The sequence below is a fragment of the Schistocerca cancellata genome, chromosome 6 (genome assembly GCF_023864275.1).
Source record: "Schistocerca cancellata isolate TAMUIC-IGC-003103 chromosome 6, iqSchCanc2.1, whole genome shotgun sequence".
Taxonomy (NCBI): Eukaryota; Metazoa; Arthropoda; class Insecta; order Orthoptera; family Acrididae; genus Schistocerca; species Schistocerca cancellata.
The window spans coordinates 294,309,008-294,326,425 of NC_064631.1; the positions used below are offsets into that span (position 1 = coordinate 294,309,008).

The window sequence follows — 17,418 nt, forward strand, 5'->3', positions numbered from 1 at the left end:
GACAGTCTTCATCTGGTACTGCAGACACACCTCTTTTTGGTGTTTGAAAATGAACAGGGCTTCCTCTTCTTTTACGACTTGAGAAGCCAGAGATAAGCTGCCTTGCCAAGTGCAATCTAAATGTTAGCTGGTCTGCTTCTGTCTTCTGTAGCTTCCACATAACGTAGGAATTGACAACTGCCAAATCCACAAGAAAGAAAAAACAGTTTGTGCCACCACTTCCATGAACGACGGCCTACAGCATACCGTTCACGCAGCTGATCAAATCTATCCACTCCTCCCATTATTTTACTATACTCTGCCACATACAATGGGCGGAATACTTCACTTCTGCTTCCACTAACTTACCTTGTAATATTTATGTAATTTTCAGTCAAATCCAGCAAATATACACGAATACTATCTCCCTCATAAATACGAAAGTAGATAAATACAACACAAGTCACTTCACACGCGAAAGGAAAGCACACTATCCAAAAAAACGCTGTAGCGGTCGAAACAGTGGCTCGTTTTCACGCGGGAACTGCACTTCTGCATTGTTTGACTCGCAAGGTAGAAATACAACAGCTTTCGCCTAATCGTTCACAATCTACACATAGTTAGCACACTAACAGATTGGAGCACAAATGAGAAATGGGAAAAAGGATTGCCACTGAACTTAAAGCGGAAACTTAAGTGGGAACTATAGTTCCCACTGGTCACTAAAGGGGTAACAGTAGCGTTCCGATACAGACCCGGCCATCAGTATGTGACGTCACAAGCGTGCGCGCGGGCCTGTAGTGTAGGTGGTGTCGCCGCAGGAGGCAGACGTACCTCGTCGCCGCCCAGGTGCGCCACGTCGGAGGCGCCGGAGGCTTGCCGCAGCTCCTGGTAGAGCGCCCGCAGCGTGCCGAACGCCGCCTCGTCCGCCGGCGGCAGCTGGCCGCAGGGAGGCTGGCCGCACAGCTGCCACCAGGGAGGCGGCTCCTCCCCGCCGTGCTGCGCGCGCCACTCCCGCCGATCCTCCACGCGGTACTGCAGCCCGTTCCCGTTCTCGTTCTGGCGAGGCTGCTGCACCAGCGGAGCATTCGCGGCAGACCCTGCGCAAAAATAACCACTGTAGCACTGGCTGCTAAGCGAGCTACACTGCTCTTCAGAGTTGAACGATTACGTTACCGAAACCGTAATTGTGTCCCGTTCCGACGCGCAAGTTTGAAATTTGGCTCAAAGGTGCCTACAACATTCCTCTGTGAAACTTCCTGGCAGACAAACTGTGTGCCGGACCGAGACTCGAACTCGGCACCTTTGCCTTTCCGGGCAAGTGCTCTACCAGCTGAGCTACCCAAGCACGACTCACGCCCCGTCCTCGTAGCTTTACTTCTGCCAGTACCTCGTCTCCTACCTTCCAAACTTTACAGAAGCTCTCCTGCGAAACTTGCAGAACTAGCACTCCTGAAAGGATATTTCGGAGACATGGCCTAGCCACAGCCTGGGGGATGTTTCCAGAATGAGATTTTCACTCTGCAGCGGAGTGTGCGCTGATATGAAACTTCCTGGCAGATTAAAACTCTGCCGGACCGAGACTAACTCGGGACCTTTGCCTTTCCTAAGGTCCCGAATCCGAGTCTCGGTACGGCACACAGTTTTAATCGACCAGGAAGTTTCATACCAGCGCACACTCCGCGGCAGAGTGAAAATCTCATTCTGGAAACATTCCTCTGCGGTGGTGCAAATATGTGGCGCCCAGTTACGTCTCCCTCTGGCACGACGACAGCAAGGTGTTGACATTTGCGGAAAAAAAAGCCAGAGCTCCGAGGTCACGTGACGTAAAGAGGATTGATGTCACATTCGCTGCATATTTCACCACGATTCTGCCCAATGCCTCTGGTCGTGTCACCTAATGGAATGTCGTCACAGTCCCCTTCTTTTACGCTTCCGCAATGGGGTTCAGAACAACGACGCTCAGGGTTTAAACGAATTTCTCTTATGGTTGGCCAAGGAAAATCTCATTCACACCAGCACTCAATCTAAAAGAAGAGGCCTCAGCGGGTGTCAAACAGCGTCAATAAGATCTCTAACGTACGTTTTTGAGTGGGTTCCTGCTTTAACAAAACACTTTTTTGTCCCAGACATGTTTCCCTGCAGTTGCAGCATCAGTGGTTTTTTTATTGTTATGGCTGTTAAACATAAGGAATGTTCTTTACTGTTTAAAAACAAATATTAGTTTCTAAATCGTAATTACAGATTTCTGAGGAGCACATAAAATTGTGTATTCATACCTCCTTACCACATGGTGTTGTTTTCCTGCTGTATTACGTTTTTGTAGTGTGTTTTTCTGTAGTTTACAGACACTATAAAAACGTAATACAGCGGGAAAACCACATGTGGTAAGAAGGTATGAATACACAATTTTATGTGCTCCTAAAAAACCTGTAATTACGATTTAGAAACTAATATTTGTATGTATTTGTATGCATTTAAACAGTAAACATTCCTTATGTTTAACAGCCATAACAACAAAAACCACTGATGCTGCTGCTGCAGTGAAACATGACTGCGACAAATACAAAATAGTGTTTTGCAAAAGGGGGAACCCACTCAAGAACATATATTATTGTTAAAGCAAACAAACAAGAGAGCTTCAACATCAAGATGATGAAAATTATCTCTTTCCTTGGCACGTTGTTTCCCACACTTTTGGTGATCAAAAACAACAGTTCGCCGTGCGCTGAACAAGACGTTCTTGACATCGCAATCTTTGCTCTGGTGCACAAGTTGGAACTACGAGGGCCCATTTAAAATCACTCAACGAAATCTGAACATGATTGGAGCAGCTAAGGTTCCTTATCCTTTCTCAGGGTTCCTGCTTCACACACTCCTGTATGTGATCATGGAGAAGTGCGACATTGTCACATGCGAGATTAAAACAGCAAAGGGTCCCTGTAAGACCCCATTTCGACAAAACCCTTGCTGATACCAGCTCACATTTACTGGGAATTTTAATAACTTGGTTGGTTGGTTGGTTTAAGGATTAAAGGGACCAAACTGCAGAGGTCATCGGTCCCTTTTTCCAAAATACTAAAAATACCCACAGAGAATAAAAAATGTTCAACAAAATAGAAGACAGACGACACAGAACAAAAGAAACATAGACAAGGACCAGACAAAACGAAATAAAATCACACGGAGTGTGACGGTGGTTGGCCGACCATAGGAACAAAAAAAGGAAAAGCCAACCACCGAAAACACATTAAAAACTTAGTTCAAAACCGTAGGCCAAAGGCCAGAATCAGCACAAAACAATAAAATAAAACAGAAACACTCAGATTAAATAACAAAAACCCCCTGCCCGAATAAAACGTAAAACTAAGTCAGCAATAGCAGAGTCATCGGTTAAAAGGGCAGGGAGCGAGTCAGGCAGTGCAAACGACTGCCTGAGCGCAGATAAAAGTGGACAGTCCAACAAAATGTGGACCACTGTCAATGCCGAGCCGCAGCGACAGAGAGGAGGGACCTCACGGCGCAATAAGTGGCCGTGGGTCATCCGCGTGTGCCCAATACGCAGTCGGCAGTGGATGACAGACCCCTTGCGAGAGACTCGCAAGGAGGAGTTCCACACAGTCGTCGTCTCCTTGACGGCACGGAGTTTGTTAGGGGTGGCCAGACCGCGCCATTCAGCGTCCCAAAGCGAGATAACTTGGCGGCGGAAGACTGCCCTCAAATCAGTCTCCGGAAGGCCAATGTCTAGAGTGGGTTCACTGGTGGCCTGTTTGGCCAGGCGGTCAACATTTTCATTGCCTGGGATACCGACATGCCCGGGCGTCCACACAAAGACCACAGAGCGTCCGCAACGCGCAAGAGAATGCAGGGACTCATGGATAGCCATCACCAGACGAGAACGAGGAAAACACTGGTCGAGAGCTCGTGAACCGCTCAGGGAATCGCTACAGATAACGAAGGACTCACCTGAGCAGGAGCGGATACACTCTAGGGCTCGAAAGATGGCGACCAGCAGTGTAAACGCTGCAGCCAGCCGCCAAGGACCGTTGTTCGGAATGGTCCCCTAGAGTTAGCGCATACCCGACACGACCAGCAACCATCGAACCGTCGGTGTAAACAATTCCAGAGCCCTGATACGTGGCCAGGATGGAATAAAAGCGGCGGCGGAAGGCCTCTGGAGGGAGCGAGTCCTTCGAGCCCTGTGCCAAGTCGAGCCGAAGGCAAGGGCGAGGAACACACCACGGGGGTGTACGCAGAGGTGCCCGGAAAGGAGGTGGAACAGGGAAAAACCCAAGCCCGCAGAGAAGCTCCTTGACGCGTACGGCGATCGGACAACCCGACCGGGGCCGACGGTCTGGCAGATGGACGACTGACTGCGGGAACAGGACACGGTAATTTGGATGCCCGGGCAAGCTAAAAACATGGGCAGCATAAGCAGCCAGTAATTGTTGGCGTCGTAACCGCAGTGGGACACCTGCCTCAACAAGGATGCTGTCCACAGGGCTGGTGCGGAAGGCACCAGTGGCAAGTCGGATACCGCTATGTAGTATTGGGTCCAGCACCCTCAACGCAGAGGGGGATGCTGAGCCATAAGCCAGGCTCCCATAATCCAGACGGGACTGAATTAACGCCTGGTAGAGCCGCAACAGGGTAGATCGGTCGGCGCCCCAGCGGGTGTGGCTCAAGCATCTCAGAGCGTTTAGATGCCGCCAACACGCCTGTTTAAGCTGACGGATATAAGGCAGCCAAGTCAACCGGGCATCGAAAACCACCCCCAAAAACTTGTGTGATTCCACCACTGAAAGTTCGCCGGCAAGATAAAGCCGCGGCTCCGGGTGGACAGTGCGTCGCCAGCAGAAATGCATAACGCAGGTCTTAGCTGCCGAAAACTGGAACCCATGAGCTACAGCCCAAGACTGCGCCTTGCGGATAGCACCCTGTAGCTGACGTTCAACAGCTGCAATGCCAGTAGAGCTGTAATAAAGGCAGAAGTCGTCAGCATACAGGGAAGCAGAGACAGAATTTCCCACGGCCGCAGCGAGCCCGTTAATGGCTATTAAATACAGGCAGACACTTAAAATAGAACCCTGTGGCACACCGTTCTCCTGGACGTGGGTGGAACTATATGAGGCTGCGACTTGCACGCGGAAGGCACGATACGACAGAAAATTTCTGATAAAGATCGGCAGAGGGCCCCGAAGACCCCATTCATGAAGCGTAGAAAGGATGTGATGACGCCATGTCGTATCGTACGCCTTCCGCATGTCGAAAAAGACAGCGACCAGGTGCTGACGGCGGGCAAAGGCAGTACGGATGGCCGACTCCAGGCTCACCAGATTGTCGGCGGCGGAGCGGCCTTTACGGAACCCACCCTGAGACTCCAGTACCTAATGGGGCGGTAGCTGTCCACCTCCAAAGGGTTCTTGCCTGGTTTCAGAATGGGGATAACGATACTTGCCCGCCATTGCGACGGAAACTCACCCTCGACCCAAATACGGTTGTAAAGGTCGAGGAGCCGTCGGCCAGGGGGTAATTTGCAGAAGCGGAACTCATAGCAAAATGCTCTGCCAAGCGGCTTGCAATGACGGAGTCAGTACAAACTGCTCCATTCAATAAGAGCGCAGGGACGCTGGCAGGGGTCAGATAGCCGTAGACGCGTCGAATCTTCGCCCAGACCTGCGATGGAGTGATATGGAGGCCAATGGTGGACACATACCGCTCCCAGCACTCCTCCTTGCCTTGGCGGATAAGGAGGCGGGCCCGCGCACGCAGCCGTTTGAAGGCGATAAGGTGGTCTATGGAGGGATGTCGCTTGTGACGCTGGAGCGCCCGCAGGCGATCTTTAATCGCTTCAGCGATCTCACCACCAAGGCACAGCCCTCCGCCGAGGGGACCCGGAAGAACGGGGAATGGCAGATTCGGCGGCAGTAACGATGCCGGTGGTGACCGATTGAACCACCGCATCAATGTCATCACGAGAGAGAGGCTCAATAGCGGCAGTGGAGGAAAACAAGTCCCAGTCAGCCTTATTCATAGCCCATCTGCTGGGGCGCCCAGAAGAGTGGCGTTGTGGCAGTGACAGAAAGATTGAAAATGGTCACTACTACACAGGTCGTCATGCACACCCCATTGGACAGAGGGTAAGAGGCTAGGGCTACAGAGCGATAGGTCAATGGCGGAGTATGTGCCATGCGCCACACTGAAGTGTGTGGAGGCACCGTCATTTAAGATCGAGAGATCGAGCTGCGCCAATAAATGCTCAATAGTGGCGCCTCGACCTGTTGCCACTGACCCACCCCACAGAGGGTTATGGGCGTTAAAGTCGCCCAGTAACAAGAAAGGTGGCGGCAATTGGGCTATCAGCGCAGCCAGGACATGCTGCGCGACATCACCCTTCGGGGGAAGGTAAAGACTGCAGACAGTAATAGCCTGTGGCGTCCACACCGTAACAGCGACAGCCTCTAAAGCTGTTTGTAGAGGGACAGACACTCTGTGAAGAGAGTTAAGGACATAGATGCAGACGCCACCAGACACCTTTTCATAAGCTGCCCGGTTCTTATAACAACCCCGATAGCCACAGAGGGCGGGGGTTCGCATTCCGGAAACCAAGTTTCCTGAAGTGCAATGCAGAAGAAAGGGTGAAGGCTTATAAGTTGGCGGAGCTCAGCGAGATGGTGGAAGAAACCGCTGCAGTTCCACTGGAGGATGGTGGTGTCCATGGCTGGGAATGGCGTGACGGGACGGGGAAGGCAGATTACGCCGCTGGGTCACCTGCTGCCTCCGAGTGAGCACCTGTGCTAGTGCTTTCCATGGCGTCGGAGGGACCAGCGAGATCGAGGTCCTCAGCAGACGCCAGGATCTCCACCTCATCCTCAGACGCAGAGTTTGAAGGTTGCGGTGGGACAGGTGCCACCGCAATGTCAGGATGCTTGGGAGCCTTTTTCTTCAACTGCTTTGCACGCTGGGCCTTTGGAGGGTCTGCCTGGGAGGGCCCCACTGGGTCAGTCTCAGGGACTGACGACGACCGGGAAGCCCTATGACCAGCGACCGGTTGTTGTTTCAAAAATTCGCGGGTGTCCACTTTGGCACTGGGCAAAGCCTGGGAAGGGAGGGCCCTAAGGGACCCCTTCCTGGCTAGAGTAGCCGAAGAAGCCTCACGCTTCTCCGGCTGGGAAGGGGGGGACGAATGTCCCCGATGGTTGGGGTGGTGTTGCTCCTGGAGTAGATGGAGCAACAGAGGGGGAAGTGCCCCCCACAACCAAGGGAGCCGGTTCATTCTGACATAGCTGAGAGGCAACAGCACGTGACGACACTGGAGAGGATCAGACCGCTGTTGCAGCAGCGACATAGGTGGATATCATGGGCACAGGATGTAGCCGCTCATATTTCCGCCTTGCCTCGGTGTAGATCAGGCGGTCCAGAGTCTTATATTCCATTATCCTCCTTTCCTTCTGGAAGATCCTACAGTCCGGTGAGCAGGGGGAACGGTGTTCTCCGCAGTTAACACATATAGGAGGTGGGGCACATGGAGTATCGGGATGGGTAGGACGGCCACAATCTCGACAGGTGATGCTAGAAGTGCAGCGAGATGACATGTGCCCGAACTTCCAGCACTTAAAACACCGCATCGGAGGAGGGATATATGGCTTCACATCACAACGGTAAACCATCACCTTAACCTTTTCGGGTAAGACATCACCCTCGAAGGCCAAGATGAAGGCACCGGTGGCTACCTGCTTATCCCTCGGACCCCGATGGACGCGCCGGACGAGGTGAACACCTTGTCGGCGCGTAATTCATCGTCGGACTGCAGAAGAAGATCCCTGTAGAATATAATACCCTGGACCATGTTGAGACTCTTATGTGGCGTGATGTTAACAGAAACATCCCCCAACTTGTCACAATTGAGCAACCTCCGTGACTGGGCAGAGGATGCCATTTGGATGACTACGGAACCAGAGCGCATTTTGGACAAGCCCTCCACCTGCCCGAACTTGTCCTCTAAATGCTCCACAAAAACTGGGACTTGGTTGACATAAACGATTCCCCATCAACTCGCGTACACACAAGGAACCGGGGTGACTATTCTCCACTGCCGCCTTTTGCCATACGTTCCTCCCATGGAGTGGCCAGAGAGGGAAATGATCGTGGTTCGTATTTCCTGCCGTTGAGGTTAGACCTCGATCGCTTAGAGACTGCTGGTGGAGGCCCACCAGCGAGAGAAGATGTACCACGCTTCATTGCGGGTCATCCGCCCTGATGCCACCTACTATGACCAAGGGCCCTCCCCACGGGCGCCACCCAGCCGCAGCAAAGGCCACCTGGCAGGATGGCCATTGCCGGGAGTCCCGATGCCCCAGGGAGATGGGCATCTACTCCTTGGCATACGTGGGGAGTTAACGGCGCAGGCATCAGTAGAGCGATCCCTGTGTTGTCAGGGGGCTACAACCAACAGGGTACATGGCGGCCCCACCACAACGGACTGGCTACCGTGCTGGATCTTAGGTGCAAAAATGTCCAAGGTCGTCGTCGCAGTTAAAAGCAACATTGCAGAGTGCAGTGTGGTAATCGCACCCAGGGACGTATCCTCGCCCAAGAGATGGAAAACGAGCGGGACACCATTGCAACGACGAAAAGCCGGCTAAAGGTCTCAATGCACAACGGATACAGTGCACCATGTAAGGCGCCCTTCCCCAATTGGCTCGCTCTTCGGAATAATTTAGAAAGATGGAGGTCAAACCCGAGAGGGGACCATCACATAAGGCCGAAACATGTGAGACTCCTTTTAGTCGCCTCTTACGACAGGCAGGAATACCGCGGGCCTATTCTAACCCCTGAACCCGCAGGGGGATTAAAAACTTGCAAAGCAGTTTGAGGCACCTACAGTTAGGCAACACACTGAGGTCAGTTGCCTGCTTGCAGCCGCCTAGGAGTCCTTCGCAGGGTCTCTCCGTAAGGGCAGTTTTAAAATACTGAAATCTGGGCGACTGCCACAGAGGGTTCTGCAGCAATGGTGTGGGGGTTGTGGGTCTTTGAGGGACTCTGCCATTTTATTCACGCATGTGTTAATGTCACATCTCCGTGATCATGCCACAAGAGGGCGTGAAATAGGAGCAGTGGAAAAGCGCAAGTGCAATTAGCTGTTTTGGATCACGTTCACATTACGACGAATGGTTTTAAACGGTTCCAAGGGGTCCCACCCGGTACACCAGAGCAAAAATTTGGGTCTCATTGCAGTCCAAAGGGCGTGAGATCATGTTAATGTAGTTTCATTCCCGTGACGTCCGTCGAGAAGGGACGAATCACCCAGGAGGTCAAAACAGCCAAAGGTTTCTAGAACGTCGTACATTTGTTCATCCGCTGCAAACTGCGGCCTTCGACAGCGAAATATGCGGTACTCAACGTACCGAGGAAAGGAGTGGTTTCATTGACGCCCTTTATGCAACTCCATGTGGTCTTTTCGTTTAGATTTTGAACGGTGGTGTGCCCCACGATTCCAACGCTGGGCGTCGCGGTTCTGCCTTCCATCGTAGGGGCATCAAAAGAAGGGGTGAAATGTGGGTCAAACATCCTGTGACTACCTCCTTATCGTGTGACTCTTACACTATAGCGTTGTACCGGATTGTGGAGAAATGTGGTACCAATGTGACATCATTAACCCACTTTACAGGTTGCATGAACTTCTGAGATCTGGACTTTATCCGCACGTTTCGGAACCCTAGTGTTTGAAGCGGAGTCGGGTCCGAGGGTGACGTCGCAGGGCGCCATGCTTCTGTACCATTACGGAGGAAGGCTGCAGGCACCTCTGAGTCAAATTTCAAATCTAAATGATGGAACGGAAGACAGTTACAGGGTTTCGAGAAAGTGATCCTTTAATTGTGCTGCACAGTATATATCCGTAGTACAGAAGCTACAATATTGATATCTCTGTTCTTACCGAGAATGCAATTTAGATTCCAGAGAAATTTATGAATGCATGAACTAATACTGACCCTATGACTTATCTTACAAGACGGACAAGTAGTCAGGAAGCGATTACAAGTCAAGGAAATGTATTTAATTATCGTCCCCAGATTCATATGGGTAGCACTAGTATCTACATCTGAATGACTTTCCCAACGTAGCAGTGATCTATTCTATACATACATAAAGTAAGACCGTTCCCCCGACCGTAGTTTCTGTCCGCATGTTCGGGCTAATCTGAGGATCTACAGCAGGGATTTCTGTATGGCAAACGGATTCATGAGGAACGTTTGTGTATGCAATTTGTAAGTATTTCAAACTACGGACAACTTAGCTCCCTATCGCTATGAAAGCTACATTACCACTAGTGGTGAAAGTCAGAACACTCTAGAATCACTACGCGAGTTGTTGCTGCCATGAAGCTCACATGAGCCATCACCAACTGCCTAAATGATCCACGATGCATGACGTATCTGATATGGAGCTAATAAGAAACAGTTTTTTGGTATATAGTTAATGCTTAATGTAATATTCAATTACCTATTGATGCCCTCTGGATTTTAATGGTGACTGTGTAGTGACGAACGAAATTACCGCTGTGAGAGATAAGCCGTCCAACCGTACGTCTTTCGTGCTGCTTTGTGAAGCCACAGCGCATCGCTAGTAAATTGTATACATTAATTTTCCTTGTGAATAATTATCAGTAAAGTAGTACCAAAATCCCTACAGTAGTTCTTTAAATTACCCTTCACACACACGTATGCAAAGTAGACGCCTGCTAATTCGAACCTAGATCAGTCTAATTTCTCGATTAATCATACTAATTGTCCTGTGTCAAGACAACTCGACAAATCTAAGAAATCTTTTGTGTCTTTGTACTCTCGCCAAATGGAAGCGACTGTCATGACGTACCGCCAACAGTGTTATTCGAAGTTTACGACTATCTTACACGCGGTAATTCGAATTTTTCGCCAACTGTTTCGACGTTGAGCTTTTCGCGACATTCGTTTGTTTAATCAAAAATTAAAATATTTACTGCTACATATAAATCAGTTACAGCGACTTAAACGAAGTACAAGTGTTTTTAATCTAAGAAAACTATCTTCATTTAGGGGATAACCAATACACCCCTTATTCTTCAACAAATATAATCCTGTGTACAGTAAATTGAGCACCGTGAGCTGCGCTGCCTCAAGACAATTCCAAACTGTAGCATTTGTCTTACTGAATCAAACCATTAACATAAGATTATACGTTATAACGAGCAGTTAGCGCCAACATTAGGTTACCAGCGAATGCCGCTAACCGTCGCGCACGCTCTCCCCAGTCGTAAACTATGCTGTCTGTGTGACCGGTTGCTGAGCGATGTCAGCACATCTTCAAAAGGAATTCCATCATCGACTGGGAGTCGTGTGACAGTGCACACAAAGCAGCCTAATATATAGAAGGGGAAGGAGTTCATGGGCGCAATTTTTTTGTTCTCTGTCTTAAAAAGCGTAGAATTTGATCGGCAGTTCTTACGCCGAGACTGACACACACACACACACACACACACACACACACACACACACACACACACACAAATTAAATTGAGCATGGATAGTATGACCAGGAGAAATCATAATGACATGTCTCCACGCACTTTCCACTGGATCATTGTGACTAAGCTTGGGCTGCATACTGAGAGATCTACAACGGAGTAGGTAACATACGTGGTACTGAAATTTATTAGTTCTTTTTTTAGTAAGCAGAGTTTAAATTCCGAAAGAAATCTGTTGAAGTTTTCCACTACTTTTTACAGGTAGCACTGCAACCCGCAAAGGATTGTGTGCGCATTAGTATAACCGGTTTGGCTAGTTGCGTTGCAAGGGTCGCTACTTTTGATAGCAGAAGCAATCATCTGGTGGATAGATATTGTATATTGGTATATTTCCCGATGTAACTATTGCGCTTCTTGTCTGATGTTTGGGGGGTAGCTGTTCTCTGTAGATGCTAGAATGTATTTGTGTGCCTACGCCTCCAGACGCTATGTATTAAAAGCGTTATTACAATAAGCGAGATAGTGTTTAATAATAGGCAGATGGTCTTCTAAGAAACGTGATTCCTGTATGACAACATCTACTATAGGGTAGTTTACCATCCGCTGAAGCTCTGCCAGGTAGCAGTAGTGTCAATTACAGTTTCATTTTAATAACATTGAAGAGGATGAAACAAAGAAAACCAAGGTGAAATAATGCAGGCACTGTCGCATAGGCTACCATTGTGCCTCGTCCAACGTTGACATAACATTTGTAAATGTTGTTTCTTGCAAATGTGAAGGGGGGGGGGGGGGGGAGGACGGGGCGTGTCCTGTTTCGCTAGAACTGCCAGATCTATTTTGGTTTGGTTTTATCTTTTAACTTTGTTTTGTCTTTGGCGGTTTGAGTTCGTATGCAGTTTTGCATCCTTTAAGCTATTAATTGCTTGACGAATAGGTTACTCCGCGACCCACCCGCCTGTGCTCTTTCATCCAGCGGCTTGGGCGGTTCAGCTTTGCATATGGAGGAACTCGCCTTGGATGGTGTCCTCACCTCCGTCTGTCCCAGAGACAGTCTAGATGTTCCTACTGCACCAGCATGGTGGTCTCAGGTGGTGTTATAGGTCTGGAAATGGTATTTTTCTGGCCTCTCCTTTGGAGGGATGGTCGAGAGATTTGTATGCCTGTAAGATCTACCAGATAGAAAACTGAACACAGTGCTTGCAAAAGTAGTGACCTTACTCTCAGGGTAAATGGTCAAGCATTTTGTGTTGTATGAAATTTACTTCTGAGCACGGGTTAGGCTCGTGAACGTGAAGGGAGTGACCTGAACTATTAATTACACATGGGACATTGTTCGCGAAGTTCCTTTTCGTGCAAAGCCCTTCCGCAATTTCAACAGATAGATTCAGCGGTGCGGTAGCAAGACGTGTGACTCAAGTGTAGGCACCGAAATCATCTCTCATTGGTGGGGAAACTTTACGTTTAACACTGCATCTGTGAATCATAACTTCAGCTTTCGTGGTTAATGTGATCCCATAAGAACCAAGCATAAAAGCGCCTGTGTGTACTGTGTTGTTATTCAGGTCCTTCTGGATTCGACAGATGAAATGGACTCCTGGTCTTGCTCATTTGGCATGCGATTCATTGTGTGCCTCATGTATCCGATTTGAGAGGAAGATAATTCTTTGTCTCATACCGAGATTTTTATGTGGATTGAAAATGGCTCAAATTGCTCTGAGCACTATGGGACTTAACATCTGAGGTCATCAATCCCCTGGACTTAGAACTACTTCAACCTAACATAAGGACATCACACACATCCATGCCAGAGGCAGGATTCGAACCTGCGACCGTAGCAGTCGCCCGGTTCCAGACTGAAGCACCTAGGACTGCTCGGCCACCGCCGGCTTATGTGGATTGAAAACGACAGAAATGTCATCCGGTTTGTCACACTGCAGGAGTAACTGCGATTCCGTGGACGTCATTTTGATAAGCAAGGATCTTCTACTCGTTTTTTTTCTGTGCAGCTACCATGCCACCTCATCCTCTGTGTGTTCGACAATGCATAATGACCTTGTTTTGGCAAAGGAATCTGTCAGTTCGAGGGCTTATTAAAGAATTTGTTGGCTCCATTTCTCTGTGTTTGTCGCTCATCCCTTCCAACGGTAAGAGACTGGAACGCACTGGATTTAAAAGTTTCTGCATTCAACAATTTCTTTCTATCGGCACACCCGAATCACTACGGCCACTTTTTTAGGTTTCATCTCCGAAACGTCCGCTCTGATGCCACCGAGAACAATCAAGGCTTGTGCTCACGGGCGCTGCCCAGTTGCAGCTAGCATGTGGCATGATGACCACTGCTGGCAGTCATGGTGCCACCTGTGTCTTGGTGCACGCGAGAGAACATGCTGTGGCATCAGAAGTGCTACCCCTGTGTTTTCAGGGGACGCTGTGGAGAGGGCACATGATTAGCACAACAGTGGTTGGTATTGGCTTCTAAACGCATTTTTGTGTATACTTAGTTATTGGGCACAGAGGATCTACACTGCAGGCAAGTAGCGTTATGTTCGGTGTCCTCCCCCAACTCGTTTGCACTACATGAAAACCCAAAATAGGGGAAAAATTACTTGACATGAAAAGACTGTATGGAAATGTAGGAGAAAGACGTAAACAAAGGAAAGAACCGTATGGGGAAATAGCTGCGTCAACATGGAGGAGCGTCACCATGGACTAGATACCAAGTAGACCCAGAGTAGGAAAAATGAAGGGAAAGTAAAGACGTTCTGCAAGGTTGGGACCTTGTGCTCGCCACGTACGTACTCATGAGAGAGTCGGAATCTGATGAGGGGCATAGCGGAAGTAAAAGGGATGTACTCCAAGGTGGCAAAAGTTACGGGATACCTCCCAATATACAGAGGGGTCCAAAAAATGTATCCACTGTTTAAAAGTCCACTCGTGAAGGCTAGGCTGAGGTGAGTGCCGCGCTGCAGGCTAAGGAGACGCTCGGGCTCGTTGTTCAAACCATCACTGATGCTGTCACTGCAGCAGTGACGGACAAAATACAGAAAACTCTGGAGGCGAATGCGAGCGAGATCCGTGCACTGAACGCATCGTTAAAAGCAAGTGAGGAGAAAGCACAACTGCTCGAACAGAATTTGATTGAGAAGACGGACGAGCTCGAACAATATCAGAGACGCAATAATCTCAGACTGTTCGGCATTCCAGAGAGCAGCAGAGAGAACACAGACGAACTTGTGATAAACCTTGTCCAAGAAAAGCTAGGCGTGCAGGTGACTGAATGACATTGACAGAAGTCATAGAGTGGGCCGTAGGTCGCCAGGTTCTACAAAACCAAGACCTATAATAGTGAAATTTGTGTCCTATAGGAAAAGATCTGAAATCTTCAGAGCAAAGAAGAATCTCGCGAAGTCGGGTCTGACAGTACGCGAGGATCTGACATCTGAAAGACTTAAACATTTTGAAGAAAGCGATTTCGAAATTTGGACTACAGAATGTATGGACAAATGACGGCAGGATAATGGTTAAGACCGAAAACGGAAAGAGAACAATTTGCAGTGTTAATGAACTCGAAAGCCTGTGCTCTAGAAGCTAAATCAGTCTAATCTTGCTGCCACTAACCTGTATGTTTACATTGTTTACACTGTCAACCATAACTTAACTAATGTATTATCAAATTTTTCGTTTCTCCACATCACTATTTTTTTTTATCTCTAATTGTTCTCTAATGTAATTTTGTTATTTGTATTATCAACTTTTCGTTTCTCCACATAACTATTTTAATCTATAATTGTTTTCTCATGTAATTTTGTTAATTATTACATAAGGTAGTCTCACTTCCATCTTTAATTAGCAACCCACCATCATACTTTGGCTGTTATCCTCATAAGTGCAATTAATATCACACTCTACCGTTTTCGTGCAGATTACTCCCGTTGTGTTTAGCGAAATTCCTTCCCCTGCCGGCCCACGGCTACCTCCAGAACCGTTGCAGACCTCGCTGACCTTGGCCGCAGTTCAAGTTGCCTCCCCGGGGACCCACCCCCTCCCCCCCTCGGCCACTCTCCTTACTCAGAACTGGGAGGACACTCCCTCACCCCCTCTCCTTCACACGCCTTCCGCATTCCTCATGCCAGACCCTCTTGTCACCGCTAACCACGACCCGCAAACATCTGTCGGCAGTCTCCTCGGGAAATCAACACCCGAACGCACCAAGCTGCATATTGCACATGCAAATGTCCAATCTCTGCCAGCTCACTTCGACGAGTTCAAATATATATTTCAGACTACTGATATACACGTAATACTTTTGTCTGAGACTTGGCTGAAACCAAGTATTCCTACAAATTCCGTAAACCTAGATGGCTATATCTTCCTCAGGCACGACAGATGCAACAGACGAGGAGGCGGAGTAGGGGCGTACATACGCTCTGATTTGTCACCTACTGTACTACACACATCCGACAGCAATGTAGATAAACAAGAGGAATATATGTTCATAGAGATCAAATCTCTTAACAGAAAGTGCTTAATATGTGTCCTTTACAAACCTCCTAAAGTAGGCGGGTTCGCCTCCTTCGAAACTGCCCTCTCTAGTCTCGAATCGTCATATGAACATTTAATTATAGCAGGTGACACTAACATTAATTTTCTGTGCAATAGTCCTTCCACTGGGAAATTTAAGAGGATGCTTTCTTCCTCAAATATGACGCTACTTCAGCTGGCACCTACTCATCACACGACTACCAGTCACACTTTCATAGATATATTCGCAACGAAATCTCCAAACAGAATAATCCGCACCTCTCAAATATCTGCACCTGGCATGTCGGCCCATGACATCATTTTCATGACGTATTCACTAGAATGTCCTAGAAAAAAAAAACTGTCTACATACCGAGACTTCAAACGCATAAATTTGCCTGAACTCGAAACTGAGGCGCAAGAAATAGTTTGGGGGATGACATCTACTCCCCTCATGGACATAAACGACAAACTCCAAGACTTCACTACCAAAATTACTAAACTATATGACAAATACGCTCCAATAAAGACCAGAAAAGTAAAAAGGAAACCTGCACCTTGGCTGACTGATGAACTAAAACAGCTCATGAATCTCAGAGACGCTGCTCATCGAGCATACAAGATACACCCTACCCCTGAAAATCACATTTTATACAAGCAGAAGCGAAACAAAGTCAGTCAAGCGGTGAGAAACGCTAAGCTCAGGCATGCCCGTACATTAGCTGACAACAGATGTAGACCAGCTATCCTATGGAAAAATCTCCGTAGTCTCGGTTTAGGCAAAATAAAAGTTGCAGAAAATCCCATGGTCCCAGCTGAAGAACTAAACCGATTCTTCACGTTACCTGCAACCACAATTGAACCGCAAAAAAAACAGAGAATCATTGATTACTTCATGGGGATGAACGACTGTAGCAAAGAAAAATTCTATCTACGGCACGTCACTTGCAATACTGTCAAGAAAGCAATAATGCGGATTAGATCAGCATCTACTGGACATGATGGCATCACTATCCAGATGGTAAAACTTATTATTGATCAACTACTGCCCTCTATAACAGACATTTTCAACGACTCATTAATCACAAGTGTTTTCCCTGAGGCCTGGAAACTGGGACAAATTAAGCCACTGCCTAAAAAGGACATCGCCACAGCACCCTCTGACTACCGCCCCATCTGCCTTCTTCCTGCACTATCAAAGGCCTTAGAATATATAGTCCATGACCAGCTCACCAACTACCTAACTACTAACAACCTACTAGACGAATACCAATCAGGTTTCCGAAAATATCGAAGCACAACATCCGCACTGATAAAGGTGACAGATGACCTGAAACTTGCCATGGACAGACAAGAAGCGACTATCATTTGCTTCTTAGATTTCAGCAAAGCATTTGATACTGTCGACTTCGACA

General features: G+C 48.3%; 1 protein-coding gene across 1 annotated transcript in view; it reads right to left on the reverse strand.

Annotated features, from left to right (window-relative positions):
- Nucleotides 1–17,418, reverse strand: part of LOC126088297 (probable beta-hexosaminidase fdl) — an 819,052-nt gene that overhangs the window by 66,883 nt on the left and 734,751 nt on the right. The window contains exon 8 of the mRNA XM_049906427.1: nt 814–1,079. Within this exon, the coding sequence (XP_049762384.1) occupies nt 814–1,079 (266 nt within the window). The remainder of the gene's footprint in view (nt 1–813; nt 1,080–17,418) is intronic.